This window comes from Cebus imitator, unplaced genomic scaffold (genome assembly GCF_001604975.1).
Source record: "Cebus imitator isolate Cc_AM_T3 unplaced genomic scaffold, Cebus_imitator-1.0 Scaffold53, whole genome shotgun sequence".
Taxonomy (NCBI): Eukaryota; Metazoa; Chordata; class Mammalia; order Primates; family Cebidae; genus Cebus; species Cebus imitator.
This window is the reverse complement of record NW_016107368.1, coordinates 643,965-664,052: the sequence shown is the minus strand read 5'-3', so window position 1 is coordinate 664,052 and position 20,088 is coordinate 643,965. Positions and strand designations below refer to the sequence as shown.

Sequence of the window (20,088 nt, the reverse complement as noted above, 5' to 3'; positions counted from 1 at the left end):
AAAAAAAAAAAAAAGCAGGAGAAAATCTCTAGAACCTTGGGCTTGGTGAAGAACTTTTAGACATAACACCAAAAGCATGACTAATTAAAAAATTGATAAATTGGTGATGCAATAATTGTTTCAAGATGGGACTGATTTAAAAAAAAAAAGGAAAAATGATAAATTGGACTTTTTCAAAATGAAAATTTACGCTTTGTGAAAGACCCTGTTGAAAGGATGATTGCATTTAATTTTGGTCACTTTGTAATAGTTAGAAAGGTAATGTAGCGAATTGTCTTTGAATCACTTTGTAGGCCATTATAGACAGCTGAGGCACTTTTTGATTTTTAATTGCCTTCTTTACAATCCTTTCCCAGTGCCGTTACGTCTTTTTTTTTTTTTTGACAAGCAGCTATCAGAACTGTTTAGGATATTCCAAATCTGGATATTCCTTTATTTTGTCCTGTTCTCTACAGTTATAACTGTTTGCATACAGTTTTCTGTGTTGCCTTGCCTATAGCTACTTAATGATTTATTCTCCTACATCAATAACTGGCAATAATTAGGAAGAAATATTGCTGTGAAGTTGAACCCACTATCCTATAAACATAAATTTGGCCTCCCTTGGTTTTTAGTAATAAATGCAAAAGAAAATCTGTATAGCATATTTTAAAGTTCGCTATTAGTTTACAAAGCACCAATAAGTACAGGGTGTGTCAGCAAATGGTCCTAAAATAATCACTGAATTGCCAGGTGCGGTGGCTCATGCCCGTAATCTCAGTACTTTGGAAGGCCGAGGCGGGCGGATCACCTGAGGTCAGGAGTTCAAGGGGAGCCCGACCAACATGGTGAAACCCTGTCTCTACTAAAAAAATAAAAAACATTAGCCAAGGTGTGGTGGTGGGTGCCTGTAATCCTGGCTCCTCGGGCGGCTGAGGCAGGACAATCACTTGAAACCAAACCAGGAGGCAGAGGTTGCAGTGAGCCCAGATTGTGCCATCGTACTCCAGCCTGGGAGACAAGAGTGAAACTGTGTCTCAAAAAAAAAATAAAAATAAATAAAATAAAAATAAATTCATCAATGTGAATCTTCTAATCTTTAGTGGCAATGTGCGAAAAGTAAGAGGTGCTCATTGTTTGTTTCTGAACATCTTGCTGTGTGTTTAAGGAAAGACTGCCACCTGAATTCATATAGCACATGTTTAGGAAGTCTTTTAAACTCTGTCAAGAATCAGAAACACATTTATGTAGGGTCTTCAGATTACTTTTGAGACCTAATCTTCTTATCACTTCCTTCCTTGTTACATTTTAAAATACTTACTGTCAGCAGATAGGAATGTCAGTGATTCTGACTTGTGTGTTTTTCAATTCTGATTTGGCATTTGTTTTTGCAGTACCATCTGTCCTGTTGACTTTTAGGTAAAGATATGGTATTACATGAAAAAAACAAAGCTCCTGTTATCCTCTGGAAATTGCAGAGCAACTGCCTTCAATGAACAGTAGTACTGAGACTGTTGAGATAGAAATTAAAGGTATTCCAAATAAGAGTAGTTTTACAGAAATAGCACCCCCCCACACTTGTCATTTTGTTGAAGGAAAACTGTTTTGACCACATTCCATAATTTCAGAAGAATGAAGAGGTACATTCTCTAGCTTATTCATAATATAAGTATTGGAGGAAGGAGGAATGATCAAACAGTGTTATGCTTTATATTAAAAATAAAAAATTGTGGTTCAATGGGAAGTTTCCAGCCCATAAGATCTGTTAATATTGGGAGGTCTTTACCACCTGGAAAGTGATTATTGAACACATGCTTCTTTTGCCTTAGGGTTGTTTTTAAGAATTTCTTTGGCTTTCAGAAAGCTAATGGTGGGATAGAGGGGACTATGGGATAAGGGGGACTAAGGAAAAGGGAAGAGTCATGATGCTGATCATGATCAAGCATGAGTCACAGGATTTATGCCTTTTTGGCCAGGTGGTATCATCTTCTGAGATGGTGAGGATTAGGAGAGGAATACGTTAGGGGAGTAAGTAGGAAAATGAGTTTCATTTTGGACATGCCAAATTTGTAGTCAGTTGGATATAAAGGTTGAGTGCCTAAATCTGAGGTAATGATTATTACCTTGGCATCATCAGTGTATTGATCTCTAGTTCTTAGCTGTTTAAGGATGAGAATGTCAACACCTGCTTTCCCAGGAAAACATGCCTGAATAGTTGTATAATTTCTAGAGGTTGTTGGATTCCCTGAAACCCACAAGTCACTCCTGAGTTAACTTCTTTACTTCTCCCAGTGTGAGTCAAAAAACATAGCAAAGGCCAGGTGTGGTGGCTCATGCCTGTAATCCCAGCACCTTGGGAGGCCAAGGTGGGCAGATCACCTGAGGTCGGGAGTTTGAGACCAGCCTGGCCAACATGGTGAAACCCCATTTCTACTAAAAATACAAAAAATTAGCCAGGTGTGGTGACGTGTGCCTGTAATCCCAGCTACTCAGGCTGACGCAGGAGGATTGCTTGAACCCAGGAGGCGGAGGTTGTAATGAGTCGAGATCACGCCATTACACTCCACCTTGGGCAACAAGAGCGAAACTCCGTCTCAAAAAAAAAAAAAAAAAAAAGATCATTTTGGAATGGTAAAGATTGTAGCAATAAGGTATTAAAACTCATGTGAGCTATTATGAGTGAGAATTATTTCTGAAGAGCTATAATTTTTAGCCAGAATACACCAGTAATCTCCCAGAAGGTGTACTTTGTCCACAGAAAGGGCTTTGTGTAGCAGGCCTGGGATGCAAAAGCTAAGTTATCTGGAGAACCAAACAAACTACAAAGTAAGGTGACTGTGGGTCTGGGCACAGGCAAAGTAGAATAGACAAATTCCAAGTGACCTGTGATATTGCCATGATTGTCACAGGCCACAGTGTGGGTGACAGGTCATACAGATCTTGAGTGGTGCTGTAATAGGAAGGTGAATGAACCAGCTGCTGCAAATGATGAACTGAGTCTGAGACAAGCACCATGGATAGCTCCAAGGCAAGGCTATATTGCTGCTTCTAAGAATCTGAAGCAAATAAAGCCCTTTTTATCAAGAAGGCATCTGGCCTGTCTGGACAATACTACTTCTAAGGTGTGCCATGAAATATGGTACCCAGGATCTCTAAGTAATTACATGACAGCAATTTTGAATAATAATTTCAACTATTCTTATGGACCAGGACAACACCTCACCCATATCTGAATAGCCTCACTTTGTTGTTAGTCAGGATTGAGAAGTTGACATTTAAATACATCCTAGTGGATTTCTTGGGCCATTTTATCATCTTGGAGGCATATAAATGAACCTCAACCAATCCAGAGGATAGCTCAGTCTTTGTGAAACTCCTCACAATGTTTGTAACTTTGCATCTGCTTTCCAGAGATAGTTCTTGCTCTCTTGGACTTTCAGAATATGCTGTTTCACACCATGTGTTCTTAGCTCATTTACTCTATCCAGAGGGATCTTTTCTTGACCCTCAGTTTCGGCATTCTCATCTACCTTATTTACGTGAAGGGTAAATAAATTGAATTTAATAGTGAGAAGAAACTTAAAAGGTCTTCTAGACTGATAGATCTTTATAATTTGAACCATACTTTAAAAGGTTTACTTTTAAAAGGGTAAACATGATAGTACTTGATTAAAAGCATGAATGCTAAATTACTTTCAGTCTTATGACCACCAAGCATTTTATGGCAATATTTAATAGTTTATAAGGGCAATAAGAATGCATTATCACATTAAAAACTCAGAACCAGAGGAGGCTGAGGCCAGAGGATCACTTGAGTCCATGAGTTTGAGGCCAACCTAGGCAGCATAGCAAAACCCTGTCTCTGGGGGTGGGGGACAAAAGCCAAACAAACAAACAAAAAACTCCCGAAAAAGTAAAGGCTGCTCTTCATATGCCTTTTAATCTAACTGTGCCCTGGCTTTTCTGTTATGAAAAATAAAAATTCCTCTTTGTTCAAATATAAAATCGTGGAATCTTTTGCTGGAAGAAACTTGCAGATAATCTAGTTCATTGGTGTCATTTTTTTTTTTTTTTTAAATATAGAGATGGGGTTTTTCCATGTTAATCAGGGTCGCCTTGAACTCCCTACTTCAGGTGATCCGCCCGCCTTGGCCTCCCAAAGTGCTAGGATTACAGGCGTGAGCCACTGCGCCCGACTGATTCTTGTCATTTTGTATTGAGGAAAACTGGAGAGGCTGGCTTGCCCATTGTAGCATAAAGTATCAGAGTCAGATCTCCAAACTCCCACTTTTTAAAAACAAGACTGTGTGTACAGCCTTATATTTTAGAGCTTTATTTTCATATTTGATAAGCACTGATTAATTTACTTTTTAATTTTCTGAACATGTGAAGGCTGATTTTTAGTCTTTATTTACTGAGCGTTCAGGCTTACCTCTTATGCAAGTATATTAAATTTAAAGATTACATATTTTAGTGTGTTTGTGAAATTAAAGTAGATTTCATTCTGGGAATCTCAGTTGCCATAGTATGTTACGTTTCTACACTGATGAGGCCAAGATGCGCTGTGAAGTAACATTTTAGAAACTTTCTGAAGTTACTGGAAGCTACAGAAATGCCGAGCTCTGATTAACCTTGGGAGGAAGGATGCAGTGAAACTCGACATACCAAAGAATGAATAAGGATAAAATTGGTTGCAAAAATAGTACATGAAGGGTCTAAAACAAATGTTTTAAATCTGATCATGTCCTAATGGGGCTAGAAATTTACCAGTATAAAAAGAACAAAGCAAAAAAAAAAAAAAAAAAAAAAAAAACAAAAAGACCTACATCAAAATCTTGGATTTTGGATAGTACTTGGGCATTTTCTTCTAATTTCTTTCTCCTTTTGGAGAAAATTGGAATGTGGGAATTTTGGAGCACATAAGAAGAAGATGATAGCTGTCAGCAAATAAAAGGTCTGCCTTGATGGTGTTTTTCTTTTTTGTTCCAAGTAGAGGCAGATTTTTTTCTCTCAAAATTAGGAAAGAATTGCCTAACAGTTAGTTTTGTCTAATAGTGAAATTAACTCTGGCTCTTCAGGCAGCAGTTAGGCAGTTGTATTTAATGTTTTGTGTCTTTCATCATTTCATGAGAACGCAGCCAGAACGAAGGGGAAGGCATGTGATTTGAAATTCAAGCACAGTTTAGTAAAATGCTGCTTTGAAAGTATTAGTGTCTGATATTCTGGATTGTGGCAGTCCTAATCTCTCTAGGGATAGGTACAAATACATTAAGTGTCACTGGGCTCTAAAATGAATAATTGAGGCCCAGTGTGGTGGCTCACTCCTGTGATCCCAGCACTTTGGGAGGCAGAGAGGGGCGGATCACCTGAGCTCAGGAGTTGGAGACCAGCCTGACCAACATGGAGAAACCTCATCTCTACTAAAAATACAAAATTAGCCAGGCGTGGTGGTACATTCCTGTAATCCCAGCTACTTAGGAGGCTGAGGCAGGAGAATCACTTGAACTCGGGAGGCGGAGGTTTCAGTGAGCTGAGATCACGCCACTGCTTTACAGCCTGGGCAACAAGAGCGAAACTCTGTCTCCAAAAAAAAAAAAAAAAAAAAAGAATAATTGAGAACTTGTGACTGATCTGAGCAGTGTACTTGTTTGGCATTTTAGTAAATTGTCACAGTGACAAAACAAAGTATTTTTTGAACTGAGTGTTTTGGAGGTATCAGAAAATCAAATTTTGGTTTCACATTGTTTTAGGGATAGAAAGAGGTTCTGGTATCCCAATTGTCTGGACGGTTGAGTTGTTTCAGGTTGTGGTTTCTTAACCCTATCAGACTCATACACTCTTATAATAGATATTTTGTGGCACTTTCTTGGCTATCTTCAGGTGACACTCAATAGATAAGTTAACTGTCCTCACATGTAACTTTTAAAAAGTTGACATAATGCTCTGGCTGTAATAAAGGAGAAAAACATAAAACTAATTTATAATATCGTTGAAATCTGTAAATACTCAAGTCGTACTATGCCAGAAGTAATAAAGTAATGGTATGTTCATAAATATACACAGTTTGGTTGTGAATGTGATAGTTACGCTGCAGACCGATATAGATATATTGTAATGTTTACTTAAATACAATAAATGGTATTTTTATGTGACTTTCTGAAATGAATGATTTTTGGTAAAGTTCCTGCCAGGACAAAATACAACCTTTTCTTTATTCACATGAGTTACATTCTTGGAAAATCGAGTACATTAAAATGGTGCAAAACATTTTGTGTTTATAAAATGGAATTAGATTCTAGATTTTTTGCCTACATGACTGGATAGTGGCAAGTTGGGGGATTTGTGCCTGATGTCCCAGTACATCTAGCATCTTTAGTTCTTGCCCACCAGGTATCAGTAGCATTTGCTGTCATTGTGACAGCCAAAGTCATGTTTCAAACTTAGAAAATAGATCCTGATTAGAACTGCTGAGAGGATGGGGCTTTCTGTGTGTTATGTGTGTCTTAGCATACACCACTCCCTTTTCTCACCTCCACATCCACCTCCCCTCCAGCGAGTGACAGTGTAGTTATAGTATAAGGAATTGGAAACAAAATGTGCTATTTAAGACTTTTTTCATACTGTGCCTAGCCCTTAATATATATCACTTATTTATTGTGTTTATTGCTTTTTCCCTTTCTCCCTTTGTTGAAATGTATACTCTTCAAAGGTGGGCTTTTTTTTTTTTTTTTCCCTTTGAGACAGAGTCTCCCTGTTACCTAGGCTGAAGTGCAGTAGCACGATCTCTGATCACCGTAGCCTCTTCCTCCTGGGTTCAAGTGAGATTCTCTTGCCTCAGTCTCCCAAGTAGTTAGGATTACAGGCATGTGCCACCATACCTGGCTAATTTTTGTAGTTTTAGTAGAGATGGGATTTCACGATGTTGGCTAGGCCGGCCTCAAACTCCTGACCTCAGGTGATCCACCTTAACCTCCCAAAGCGCTGGGATTATAGGCGTGAGCCACACCTGGCTTAAAAAAAAAATGTTAGGTGCCTAGAATAGTGCCTGCATAGCTGTTTAAATATTTGTTGACCAACTCAGTTAAAAAATGAAACTTCAAAAAACAAACAGAAAAGAAACTTCAGCATTGTTTTGTGTTCTCAGCTGTATACTATATAATCATAATACTAAATTATATTTTCTTTCTCAAACACCTTTTTGCTTTAGAGCTCTTGCATATGTTGTGCTGTCTACCTAGAGTCCTTGTCTTCCCCCCATCCCTTTTTCTTTTTTTCCCTGAGATGGAGTCTTGCTCTGTTGCCCAAGCTGGAGTGCAGTGGCACACTCTTGCTCACTGCAGCCTTCACCTCCCAGGTTCAAGCAATTCTCCTGCCTCAGCCTCCCAAGTAGCTGGGATTATAAGCACAGCCACCACACCTGGCTAATTTTTGTATTTTTAGTAAAGACAGCGTTTCACCATGTTGGCCAGGCTGGTCTTGAACTTCTGACTCAAGATCTGCCGATGTTGGCCACCCAAAGTGTTGGGATTACAGGCGCAAGCCACTGCATCTGGCCTCCCCTCTTCCATTTTCACCTGGCAGATTAATATTAGCCTTTCAGATTATTCATCCCTACTTCTCCGAGGTTATTTTCCATCTTGTCCCTGACTTCAATTATATCTTCAATTTTCTTTTTACATTGTGTTTACTTTTATGATTACACTAAATTACTTTAGTATGGTTACACTTACAACTTTCTTGTTTACATGGTGTTTTGTTTATGTGCTATGAAACCTTGAGGGTAAGGAACTGCATTTACATCCAGCACCTGGCCTAATTCCCGGTAAATTAATGATACAAGTTGAATTTCATTTAAAATTGAATTTTCGTAGAGTTCAAACATCCTATTTTTGTGTTTGTGTTTCTTTCATCTCTCCTGAAACCAGGATTTTCTCTCACAATGCTGAATTATGAAGTTTTATCTTGAAGTTCTTAGCAGTTTGTGGACTAATGGACATATTAAATTTTGATTAGCAATCACTGGTTTAAACACTCATTTCTTCTGGGGTCAGAATACCTCACTGGGAATTGTAATGCTGTTTTAATTTCTAAAAACAAATGAATTAAATGAATACATAGATATGAAAATGCTTTGTAAACTAGAACATACTAAACAAGTGTATTTGGTTTTTGCTAAATATAGTATTTAACTTAGTTTGAAAGTAAGCTGCTATCAGTTGAGAATGGGTATCTTTGAATAATTTAGCTTTAACCATGAATGTGAATAACTGAGAAGGCTATTAGTACACTTGTCAAAGCAAATTACCCTCTTTGTACAGACATAGATTTACTCTGAAAGTCGGTATTTGCAGGATACTTTTACAGTTTACAAGAGATTTTCTGTGTGATATCTTATTTAAGTCACACTCTGAGACATGTCATAACATCACCATTTTATAATTGAAGAAACGGTCTCAAATTTTACTTTTTTCCAAAGTTGCATAGCTAGTAAGTGGTAAAACAAAATTCATACCTAAGTGTTCAAATGCCAAATTATTTGTTATTTCTACTACATGATGTTTGAATATATTAGAAATAAAGAACAGTATATTTTAATAAAATATACACAGAGCAAGATTATTGAAATAAAATGTTTGGTATTTTTCTATTAGCCTTCACATTTTTATTCTTCATTGTCTAATAAACTTGTAATTTTACCCTAAAACTTGTTGAACACTTATTTTTCCTGTTTTTTGAGTTTAGTCCTATTCATGACAAGCCTAGGGTTTAAACCCTTCCTGAATTTTTTTTTTTTTTTTCAAAAGGCAGTGGTTTAAAGTCACCATAGTCATGGGTGGTTTATTCAGAGGGACAATCAGAGCCTGTTCTAGCTTGCCTTTTTAGGATACCTGACCAGCTTCCTGAGCTATCTATAAGTTTTTCCACTTTTCTTTTGGACTATTAAAGATGTGATTATACAGCTTAATTTGTTTCCAACAGTCTTATTTTATGCCTATTATTCTATGACAGTTATTAGTGATGCCCTCTTTCACTCTTAAAATTTTTCTGATTTGGGCCGGGCGCGGTGGCTCAAGCCTGTAATCCCAGCACTTTGGGAGGCCGAGGCAGGTGGATCACAAGGTCAAGAGATCGAGACCATCCTGGTCAACATGGTGAAACCCTGTCTCTACTAAAGCTACAAAAAATTAGCTGGGCATGGTGGTGCGTGCCTGTAATCCCAGCTACTCAGGAGGCTGAGGCAGGAGAATTGCCTGAACCCGGGAGGCGGAGGTTGCGGTGAGCCGAGATCGCGCCATTGCACTCCAGCCCGGGTAACAAGAGTGAAACTCCGTCTCCAAAAAAAAAAAAAAAAATTTTTCTGATTTGGATAATAAATTCAAAGGCCTGTAAGTCATGTATTGCTGTGTAACAAATTGCCCCAAAACTTAGCTGATTAAAACAACATTTATTATCTCAGTTTCTGTAGGTTAGTAATACAGTGTGGCCTAGTTGGTGCCTCTGGCCCAAGATCTCTTATGTGGTTGCAGCCAGGGTGTCAGCAGGAGCCACAGTGTCATCTGAAGGCTCAGTTCAGGGAGAATTCAGTTCTAAGCTTACTCATGTGGTTGTTGGCAGGTTTTAGTTTCATGCCATGTGGACCTCTCCACGGGGCAACTCCACAGCCTGACAACTAGTTTCTGTTAGAGGAAAAGGGAGGGGGGCAGGGAGAACTTGAAAGTTTCTGAAATGGCATCTTATTACCTCTGCTGCATTCCATTTGCTACTTACTAGATCCAGTCCTCACTTAAGGCCAGGCATTGCACAAGGGCATGAATACCAGGAGGTGGGGATCATTGGGGCCTATCACAGACAATCACCTTAATAAAAGGAAAATTGCTTCCACATAATACTTTTCCACAATGGAATGCAAATCATTACCTGTTGCTGTTTTTGTTTTCCTGAATAAATTTACTTCAAACTTCTCCCCAGCTCTCTTATTCGTGGCTGCTTCTGTACATTTAATTGTAGCTGGAGAAAAACACAGCCGTGCTGATTGGTTTCCTGTTAAATTTATAATCACAAGCCTCAGTAAGCCACTTAGTGCTCTCTGGCAGTCCTAGTACATTTTCCTGGCCCATTCAGTGTCTTATTCCTTCTTCTCTTTCTTTAAACCACTCACATTTCTTCATCTATTTTTATTTTCCGAAAGTAGAAGTACAGTAATCTGAAAACTTTAACGAGCTTTCACCACCATATCTCCCCAGGCTGGAGTGCAGTGGCGTGATCTTGGCTCACTGCAACCTCCGCCTCCCGGGTTCAAGCAATTCTCTTGCCTCAGCCTCCTAAGTAGCTGGGATTACAGGCACCTGGCGTTACTCCCGGCTATAATTCCCTCTTGTTATTGTACTTACACATGCTGTACTTAACTAGTAAGTCCCATTCTCCCTCATTTATTCATGAACATTGTTTCAGTTCTCCCCCTTCTCATGCTGCATCAAATTTTCTTCTCTGTCAAAAAATTTCCAGCAATGAATAAGCAAGCTCTAATTTATTCCATCTTAAAAAACAGAATCTCTCCTGACTCTGCTTCTCCCTCTTATCTACTATGTTTTTTTTACTCCCCTTTACAGTGAAAAGCCTTGAAAGAATTGTCTGTACTTACTTTTTCCGCTTTTTTTTGTTTTCACTTTTCCCATTCTCTCTCTCTCTCTCTCTCTTTTTTGAGATGAAAACTTGCTCTGTCGCCTAGGCTGGAGTGCAGTGGAACTATCTTGGCTCATTGCAACCTTTGCCTCCCAGGTTCAAGCAGTTATCCTGCGTCAGCCTCCTGAGTAGCTGGGACTACAGGCATGTGCCACCACACCCGGCTAATTTTTGTATTTTTAGTAGAGATGGGGTTTCACCATGTTGGCCAGGCTGGTCTTGAACTCGTGACCTCAGGAGATCCACCTGCCTCTGCCTCCCAAAGTGCTGGGATTATAGACGTGAGCCGTTGCATCCAGCGCACCTCTCCCCCATTCTCTCTTAAACCCTCACCAAGCGGGCTTTGGCCCTACTGTAGTGCCGCTGTCAAGATCAGTGAACACCTGCATGTTCCTAAATCCAAAGGTCAGATCTTAATTATCATCTTAGCTACACATCACTAGGATTTGACATAGATATTTACTCCCCTTTTGAAATATTCCCTTGCTTCAACATTCTGGATTTCTTCACTCTACACTGGCTGCTTGTTTGACTACTGCAGAGCACAGTCTTCAGGTCTTGCGGTATCCAGGATCACTCTTAATTAATTTCATAATATGCCGACAATTTCTGATTTACCTGTCTAGCCCACAACTTTTTCCTAAACTCTAGGCTTGCATGTCCAACTTGACATCCTCCTTTGGATGTCTAATAAGATTCTGAATCCTAACATGTCCACAACTGAACTTTTGATCTTCCCACTCAAATCCAAACCTCCTACAGCCTTCCTCATCTCATTAACTGGCAACTCAGTCTCAGTCTTTTTATGTGGTCAGAGAAATAAACGTTATCCTTGGCTCCTTTCTTCTCTCATATCCCACATCAAGTCTAACAGCATATCCATTTTATAACTTCAGCATTTGTCTGGAATCTGAGTACATCTTCTACAGTGTTTGGTCTAGTCCATGCTACCATCGTCTATGAAATTATCGCATTTCTGATGATGGAAATAACTTCCTTCCTAGTCTCCCTGCTTTTGTCTTATGTCCCTTCTCCTTCTCCACACATGTCTGTTCCTAAATTGCAATCAGAGTGATTCTTTAAAAACGTAAGTCAGGGCTGGGTATTGTGGCTTACACCTCTAATCCCAGCACTTTGGGAGGCCAAGGTGGGAGGATCATTTGAGGCCAGGAATTTGGTATCAGTCTGGGCAACAAAGTTGAGACCTCATCTCTACTAAAAATAAAACATAAGTACACACATAAGTCAGATCATGTCTCTATTTCCCAAAACCCTCTAATGGCTTCCCATCTTGGAGCATAAAAATCAAAATCCTAGCAATGACCAACAAAGCTCTATACTAGTAGAAAAATGCAAGGCACATATATAATTTAAAATTTTCTAGCAGCCATTAGCTATCCAAAGTATAAAGGAAATAAGTGAAGTTGATTTTAATGTTATTTAAACCAGTAAAGCAAAATATTATTTCAGCATATAATCTGTGTAATAAGTTATTAATGAAATTAGTTGCAAAAATAGCAAGTAGCAAGTCTTCAATATCTGACATGTAGTTTATACAATTTGGATGCTAAGTTTTTATTGGAAATACCTGATTCATACTTAGGTGTCATGACATTTATAATTGAAAATATGACTCATATACCCAAGTAGTTCCAAATCATTCTTAAAAGTTTTGAAATAACTGAATCCCATATTGATTTCTTAATTTTAAAGTTTAAAATATAAACAAAATTTACTTCCTAGTCACATTTCAAATTTCAAATGCCATATGAGGCTAGTGGCTGGCTTACTGGACAGCAGCTCTTTACCATCTGGCCCCTGTTCTCTGACCTCATCTCCTGCCGATTTCTCCTTTGCTCATTCTGCTGCAGCTATAATGGCCTCCTAGTCTTTGATTATGACAGATACTTCCCATTTTAGGACATTTATATTTGCTGTTCTTTTTGCCTAAAAAAACTCTATCCCTAGATGAGTGCATAGTCTCTGCTCCTTCACCTTCTTCAAGACTTTGCTCAAGTATCACCTTTCTTTTTTCATTTTTTGAGACAGAATCTCACTCTGTCACCCAGGCTAGTGTACAGTGGCATGATCTCAGCTCACTGCAACTTCCACCTCCCAAATTCAAGTGATTCTTCTGCCTCAGCCACCTGAGTAGCTGGGACTACAGGCATGTGCCACCACACCCTGCTAATTTTTTTTTTCTTTTTTTTTTTTTTTGTATTTTTAGTAGAGATGGGGTTTCACCATATTGCCCAGCTTGGTCTTGAACTCTTGACCTCTTGATCCACCTGCCTCGACCTCCTAAAGTGTTGGGATTACAGGGATGAGCCACCGTGCCCAGCCCAAATGTCACCTTTTTAGATGTTCTTTCTCTTAACCCATTTTAATACCTGTACAAATTGCCTTCTCTTCCTAGCTCTTACATTTCTAGCCTGCCTTCTGAAAGGAGAGAGAAGAGGACTGGGAGGAGAGAGGTGATCTGATCTAAAGGGAAAAGCAGTGAAATACCAGAATTGTCCTATACAGACGAATGAATACATTAGGTGAAAGTACAGAGTAAAATAATGTTGAATAAGTGATCATATCCCTTCAGCTTGCTTGCTGTCTGAGCAGCTTATAGGATTATTTTTGTGTGTACATGACAACCCTTTATAGATTGTAAGTTTCCTAAATGCAAGGCTCTGCTTTAATGTCCTCTTACACCTTCTTTGGCATTTAGCATGTAACTTTGACCAAAAGGCAGTGTGAAATCTCCAATTATGAGCCACCTATTGGTTAGCGTTTTGTGTTTTACATTCTGTAGTTGCCTCTCTATCCTGTTTTCAGTGCCAGTAACTATTATACTTGCTGATCATTTACTTGTGTTGGCTTCACATGTCCCATGGCTATGATTGTGACATTGATTCTTTCTCTTTTTGCTTGTCCATTCTGGTACACTTTTACTCATTTTCCAAAGCCAACTCCAGAAAGAAGCCTTCCCTGATTCTCCCAGTTTACAAACACCCTCCTTAGTCCTTCCTTTATGTTGTGTATACCGTAATTCTTATATTCTAATAGGGAAATAATCATGTAAACATGGTAACAATATGAATTCTTGAGAACAGGGGCTGTGTGTTACTAAATTTTTCTTTATTAAACAAAAATTTATTTTTAATGCCTTCCTCAGTGCCTTGTTTAGGTACTCAGTGCATGTTATATTGAATGAACCTGGCACAGAGCAGCAAAGAGAGTTGCTATTAATGGGGGAATTTTATGTTAAGATACATGTCATTGACAGGTAAGAGATTTGGAGCTATAGAGAGTGAAGATAGAGAAAACAGTAAAATCAAAATCAAATCTCTGGTTAGGAGGGTCTTAGGTACTTAGAAGAACTTACTATGTTAGAAAGCTCAGAAAACCTGTAGTCAAATGGAGTGGCAAAACTTACTGTTTATATTATAGTAATGCTTTTTTCAGTTCTGCTCTAGCTTTTGCTCTTCATATATTGTTTCTCAATATGTTTGTACAGCTATTTGTGTCTTTATTTTACATTTGATGATCTGACAAACGGGTAAAGATCATGAGAAGCCTCAAATTTGTAAACCGAGGGAGTGGGCAGATTATTATTGAGAGTCCTTCTAACTCTGTGATCCTGTTATTTTGAGGAAAACAGATTCTGTTAGCAGGTGCTTTAATGGTATCCTGGTGAGCACAAGAATTTTAATCACTTTTGCTTCTTTGTTCCACTGTTTATTCTTTACAAATGAAGTGCATGCTAAAAGCAAGCATTTGAGCTGGATGTAGTGGCACACATCTGTAGTTAAGTTACTTGGGAGGCTGAGACAGGAGGATTCTTTGAACCCAGGAGTTTGAGAAAAGCCTGGCCAACATGGTGAAACCTTGTCTCTACCAAAAATACAAAAATTAGCTGGATGTGGTGGTGTGCACCTATAATCCCAGCTACTTGGGAAGCTGAGGCAGGAGAATTGCTTGAACCTGGGAGGTGGAGGTTGCAGTGAGCCGAGATCGCACCACTGCACTCCATCCTGGACGACAGAGCAAGACTTCATCTTGGAAAAAAAGAAAATATGTGTTGACTTAGTTAACTATATTATCAGAAAACTAGAGTTTGTGTAGTTCTCCAGAGGTAATTTTTGGTGGCTTAAAAGTTTAAACTGGCACTGTACCGTGGTAATTAACTCTGTCACTGATTTGGAGTTCAGAGTAAATTGGAAAAGTTATTTTTTCCTCCCTATAATAATTCATTGCTAATGGTGGGGGGTAGTATATAAAGATACTTCAGCAGGCATCGGAAAAAACGAGCAGGGGACACAACCTTTTCTCTGATTCTTAAATACGGGTTATTTGTTTTAAATAATGTTAAGTGTCAAAAATTAAATATTAAAAAAGGGTTATCCTCTAAAATAAGTATTACAAGAAATACATAATAGAACAAACTCCACAATACAAATGAAAAGGAGGTAAGTGTTTCCCCTTTGTATTCTTTCTAATTTTACCCACCCTTATCCAGTTCAGTTGAGACAGCTTGGTGACCTACAAATCACCCTAATTCGTAATTGTTTTTCTTCACAGAAAGTGTGACAACTTCTTCCTTTATTTATTTATACTTCTGCCCCCAGCAGTGCAGCTCCTCTACGTTAGTCTAAGGATTTTCTCTTTTACCTAGACTACCTCTTACAGACTATTTCATGAAGCCCTTACTCTTTTCCCTGGCTGAGAGCCAGATTTTTGTCCTTCCGTGTGTGCTAAATTACAGAAGTAACATTCCTGTCTATTAATCACACATATGTGACATCCAGCAGTTAATGAATAAACTTAGCTTGCTGTTAAGTATATATGCTAACATACATGCCTAGGTCTTCTGTTGGCAAAACTTGCAGAGCTCACCACAAAGGTCCCACTGTCTAGCTATGTGTTTAGTGAGAACTAAGTGTCTTCTTTCTTCTCTCACTGTTTATCATGAGCCTTTTTTCAGACTAATTTAATAAAATATTTACAAAAATATACTTAATATCTTTCTGATGATTCTTTTGAATGAACAGTTATGTGCTTTGTAATTATGTTGATTTTCTAAACTCTCCTGCTAGTTTCAAGACTTAGTAAAATGTATAGTATACCATGGACATTCTTACTTTTGAAATTGGGCATTCTTAGAAGAAAAATACTGATCTTTGACATCTTGAACTGAACACTACAGTTTCCCATTATTTTGATACCTGAGAGAGAAAAGTCACCTGCTTAAGTATTTCATATCATAAGGAGGCAAAATTAAGTATTTAATAGAAATTTTAATGCATCTACCATAAGTTAAATTATCTAGTCACTTGATATTGTGGGTGATGCTGTGAATTTGTGATTTTGCATGGCTTCAGATGTCATAATTTTTCCCCCCCACTTTCTAGGAAGTAACAGCTAGCAGTCGCCACTATGTTGACAGGCTATTTGACCCAGATCCCCAGAAAGTTCTACAAGGTGTCATGTAAGTAGTATGTATTTAAGAGTCTATCAAAAAGTTGTTTGTTTTCATGTTTTAATCTGCCAAATACTTTAATTTTGAAAATACAGGATTATACCTTTTTTCTTTCATTTGGCTTTTTTTCTAGAAAGACTGACATTCATAGCATTTAATATTTTACAGTAAAGAATTGTCTTTTCAGTAGTTGTTAACAGAGATGGTTAGCTTCATTTTTTGTAGAACACTTGTTTCACATTTAAAAAAATGTTTTCTTTGGAGAATGCTTTTGCTTCTTTAGTATCCACAAAAGCAGGAGAATAAGATTGATGGTCTTTCATAATTGAAATGCAGTGAAATAATAGATCAGTAGGGTTTTTTGTTTTGTTTTTGGTTAACTCATTAACTGTCACCAAGATTGATTCTCCTATTGATGTTTTAAATTTAGAATTTAGAAAGCTGTCAAAATTTAAGTAAATTCTTAATAACTTAAATGCCTTTTTTCCCTCCAAAATTTCATGTTTAATGAGAGGAAACATTTTAAAGCAATATACCAGAAGTAATTATGCTCTTAAAAAATTAAGAGGAGCAAATAGAATAAGATTTCAGAAGATTTATTCCCTTTCCTTTTGAGTTTCAGATTATCATACTCTTAGCACATTAGTTCTAAGGAGGAAGGACTAGACTAAGGCTCATCATGGGGTTGGGAAATGTGAAGGATCCACAGGCCTGAACTGTGTCTATGGGAAGAAGGATACAAAAAAGTGTCGAGATACATTTCAGTAATGGTGAGGGCACCTAAAGAGGGACGCCTCTTCTTTTTCACTGATCCCATAAACGTTGTCAGCCAAATAGTACTTTAACTTGTGCTCAGCCATGGTAAGGCTAGGATGCTGTGTTTATACAAGCTTCTTCAGACTGTAGTTCTTAAAGCCTTTCTCTCCAAAGGCATTGTAGGAAGGATGCTTTGGAGTTGTGAATTTATAAAGAGAGGTAAGATAAAAATGCTGTAAAACTGCTTGACTATTCGAGTTGAGCTGGAAGGGATGGTGAGAAGCTAGTTAGGATCTTCCCTAGATCCTGGACACTTACTTTCACGTCGTCTTGGTTTACAAAAAACGATATTTCTGGCTTTCTCATTATGTTAACTTTGCCTTTGTCCTCTTAAGTAGGAGACTTTGTAATTATTTAATGACTCCTCTTAAGACTAGTTTAATTATTGCCAGGAAAAATGGTTTATTAAATTCATATGTTAAATAAATCCATTTGGGTTGTACCTACACACGCAAAGTGGTCAAGGGGGCAAGTTTAACTTGACATTCTTCCTTAGACAGATAGTCTCCATACATAGCCAGATAGCTCTGGATGTAGATAATTCTAAATGTTACTTAAAATTTCTCAATAAATGGTTAAGAATGTTAGACTTAAGTGTTCAATAAATAATTATAAAATATGATGCTATTATTGCTACTATGTTTAGGAGAAAACTAAATTTAGTAATCAAGGATTCTGTGTGATAGACTTATAGAGTTCTATCTAAGTCGCTGATTCAAATGTTGTCACTTTGAGAAATTTTTTACTTACCAAAGAACGCTGTAGTTTCTCAAAAATTGATAAAATATCAAATAAATGATAAAAGAAAAATGGGGAAGACAGAATTACAACAAAGAAGCTAAAATGTAGTTAGATAGCCTTAGTGTTTTTTGAAAAACTACCAGTCTGAGACCTAATTAGCTGTCAGGTAGGCATAAAGAAACGTTTGTATGAAAGAATGGTAGAATAGAAAGAGCATGGGCTTTGGAGTTGGACAGTAGTGGGTTGAATTCCTGATTCTGACATTTTCTAGTATGGTTCCTTTCTACCTGTGCTTGGACAAGTTTTGTAATTTCATTGAGCCTCAATTTCATCATCTGTAAAGATAAGATAACACTGTCCATCTTGCCAGGTTAATGTGAGAATTAAGTGAGAATTATAAAATTCAATGTCTGATGCGTTGTGGATCATTTGGCACTTAAGTGGTTAGTTGTTATGAGCCCCAGTGTAAAACAACTTGAAAAATAAGATAATTGTCCTCAAAGAAGAGAAAGGGGGGAAAAACTGAGAAGACAGTTCAAACTAATATAGAAGAGAGAGGGGGGCTAAAATTCCTGACTCAGACAAGAGAATGTGAATGATAACACATTCTAGTAAACATGATTGCTACTTAAAATACTAAAATCTGTTCATAGTTTGAAGGGGACAGATGACCCAACATTTTTTTACTTTATCTCAGCATAGTACTGATCTTATGGAGATATATGTGTAGTGTGATTTGATAAAGCTTCCTTTTCTCCAGATAGAAATATTTATTCTTCCTGACTGACTTCTTTCTTGAACTTTGGCACTGTCTGAAAATTAATTGTACATGGTCAAGAGAATAACAAGTGAATTACTTTTAACATTATCTGTTTTTAAGTAATCTTGTTTAATATAATATGGATAGAAAAAGGGAATGAAATAATATTTAGGAAAAGAGAGTTGACCAGTTCTTGAATTTTTTTTTTTTTTTAAATATACATCACAGCCATTACTGAGTTGCACAGAGACCACTACCAGACCAAAATAGGTAGGTAGAAAGATGGCCACAGAGTATAAACAACCAAAGGTAGCCTATTAATTTTAGGGAAGGAAAAGGTAGAGGCTGAAATAGCATTAAATCCAAAATATTTAATTGGAGGGACATAAAATAATTGACAAAAATTGTAGCTTTGACTACAAGCCAACCAGAGTTTTATCATTTTTCTGGCTATATTATGTTTGATTTTTCTCAATAAATATTGTGAACATATACCAGGCATGGTGGAAGGCACCTGTAGTACTAATTGCTTGGGAGGCTGAGGCGGGAAGATTCCTTGAGCCTAGGAGTTCAATACACAGTGAGACCCTATCTTGAAGACAAATAAGATTGTGAACGTGTGTAACACACTAGCAGGAAAAAACAAAACCAAATTAAAGATGAATAATGAGTCTTCATCATAGTCTACAATAATCTACTAGCTGAGTTAGGGCTCCACCTTTAAATATGAGGAGCTTCTTTGTAGATAGCCCACATCACAGTGGACCGTTTTACCTAGTCAGTGAATATGCCTTGTTGAAAGATAACATTAAGTATCAGAACTGCTTAACTTTCAGTTGTTGAAGAATGGGGAGTTATCTAGAGGTAACTTTGTTAAGTAGTAAAATAGCATAAACTTGAATGGTCCTGTTGTATAAAAAGTTTAAATACAAAATCAGGTCCTTTTATCGAAAAGCAAAATTTCATATGTATAACTGGATAGACAATCATTAAGTAAGGAGTAAGATATGAGCCAAAAGAAGAGGGAAGTCACTGTATAGGTCATAAGCTATAGCCTTTGAAACTGCAACAGAGAGTAGGTATGTCAGTTAAACTACGTTGCATTGCAAATTATGAGCTTCCTGTAGTATGGAGATCTGCATGTGACTTTAAAAAAAATTGCAGGACATTTTTTGGTTAAGTTACAGTATTGGTTCAACAATGTTAAATCTCATATTTGAGAAAGAATAACTTCATATGATTTTGTAAATCATGAGTGAAAGCTATTTAAACACTGTTTTGTTTTTTAACATAACAAATTAGAGCACTTGATTTGGTTTTAATGTTAGTGAATCTCAATGAAAAGATTAACAGAGGCCAGGCATGGTGGCTAATGCCTGTAATCCCAGCACTTTGGGGAGGCTGAGGTGGGCAAATCACTTGAACCCAGCAAGTCCAGCTTGGACAACGTGGTGAAACCCCATCTCTACAAAAATAAAAATTAAAAAAATTAACCAAGTGTGTAGTCTCCGCTACTCAGGAGGCTGAGGTAGGAGGATCTCTTGAGCCTAGGAGGTGGAGGTTGCAGTGAGCCAAGATTGTACCATTGCCTCCAGCCTGGGTGGCGAAGTTTTGTTTGTTTTTGTTTTTTTTTTTTAAA

General features: G+C 37.6%; 1 protein-coding gene across 7 annotated transcripts in view; it reads left to right on the top strand.

The window, feature by feature from the left end:
• The window catches only part of ARMC8 (armadillo repeat containing 8), an 82,626-nt gene that overhangs the window by 6,221 nt on the left and 56,317 nt on the right, over positions 1 to 20,088 (top strand). For 5 of the 7 annotated variants that reach the window (XM_017528235.2, XM_017528231.2, XM_017528232.2 and 2 more), the window contains one exon: positions 16,065 to 16,141. The exons of the other annotated variants lie outside the window; for them this stretch is intronic. In XM_017528235.2, coding sequence (XP_017383724.2) covers positions 16,065 to 16,141 — 77 coding nt within the window. The remainder of the gene's footprint in view (positions 1 to 16,064; positions 16,142 to 20,088) is intronic. 7 annotated transcript variants of the gene reach the window in all.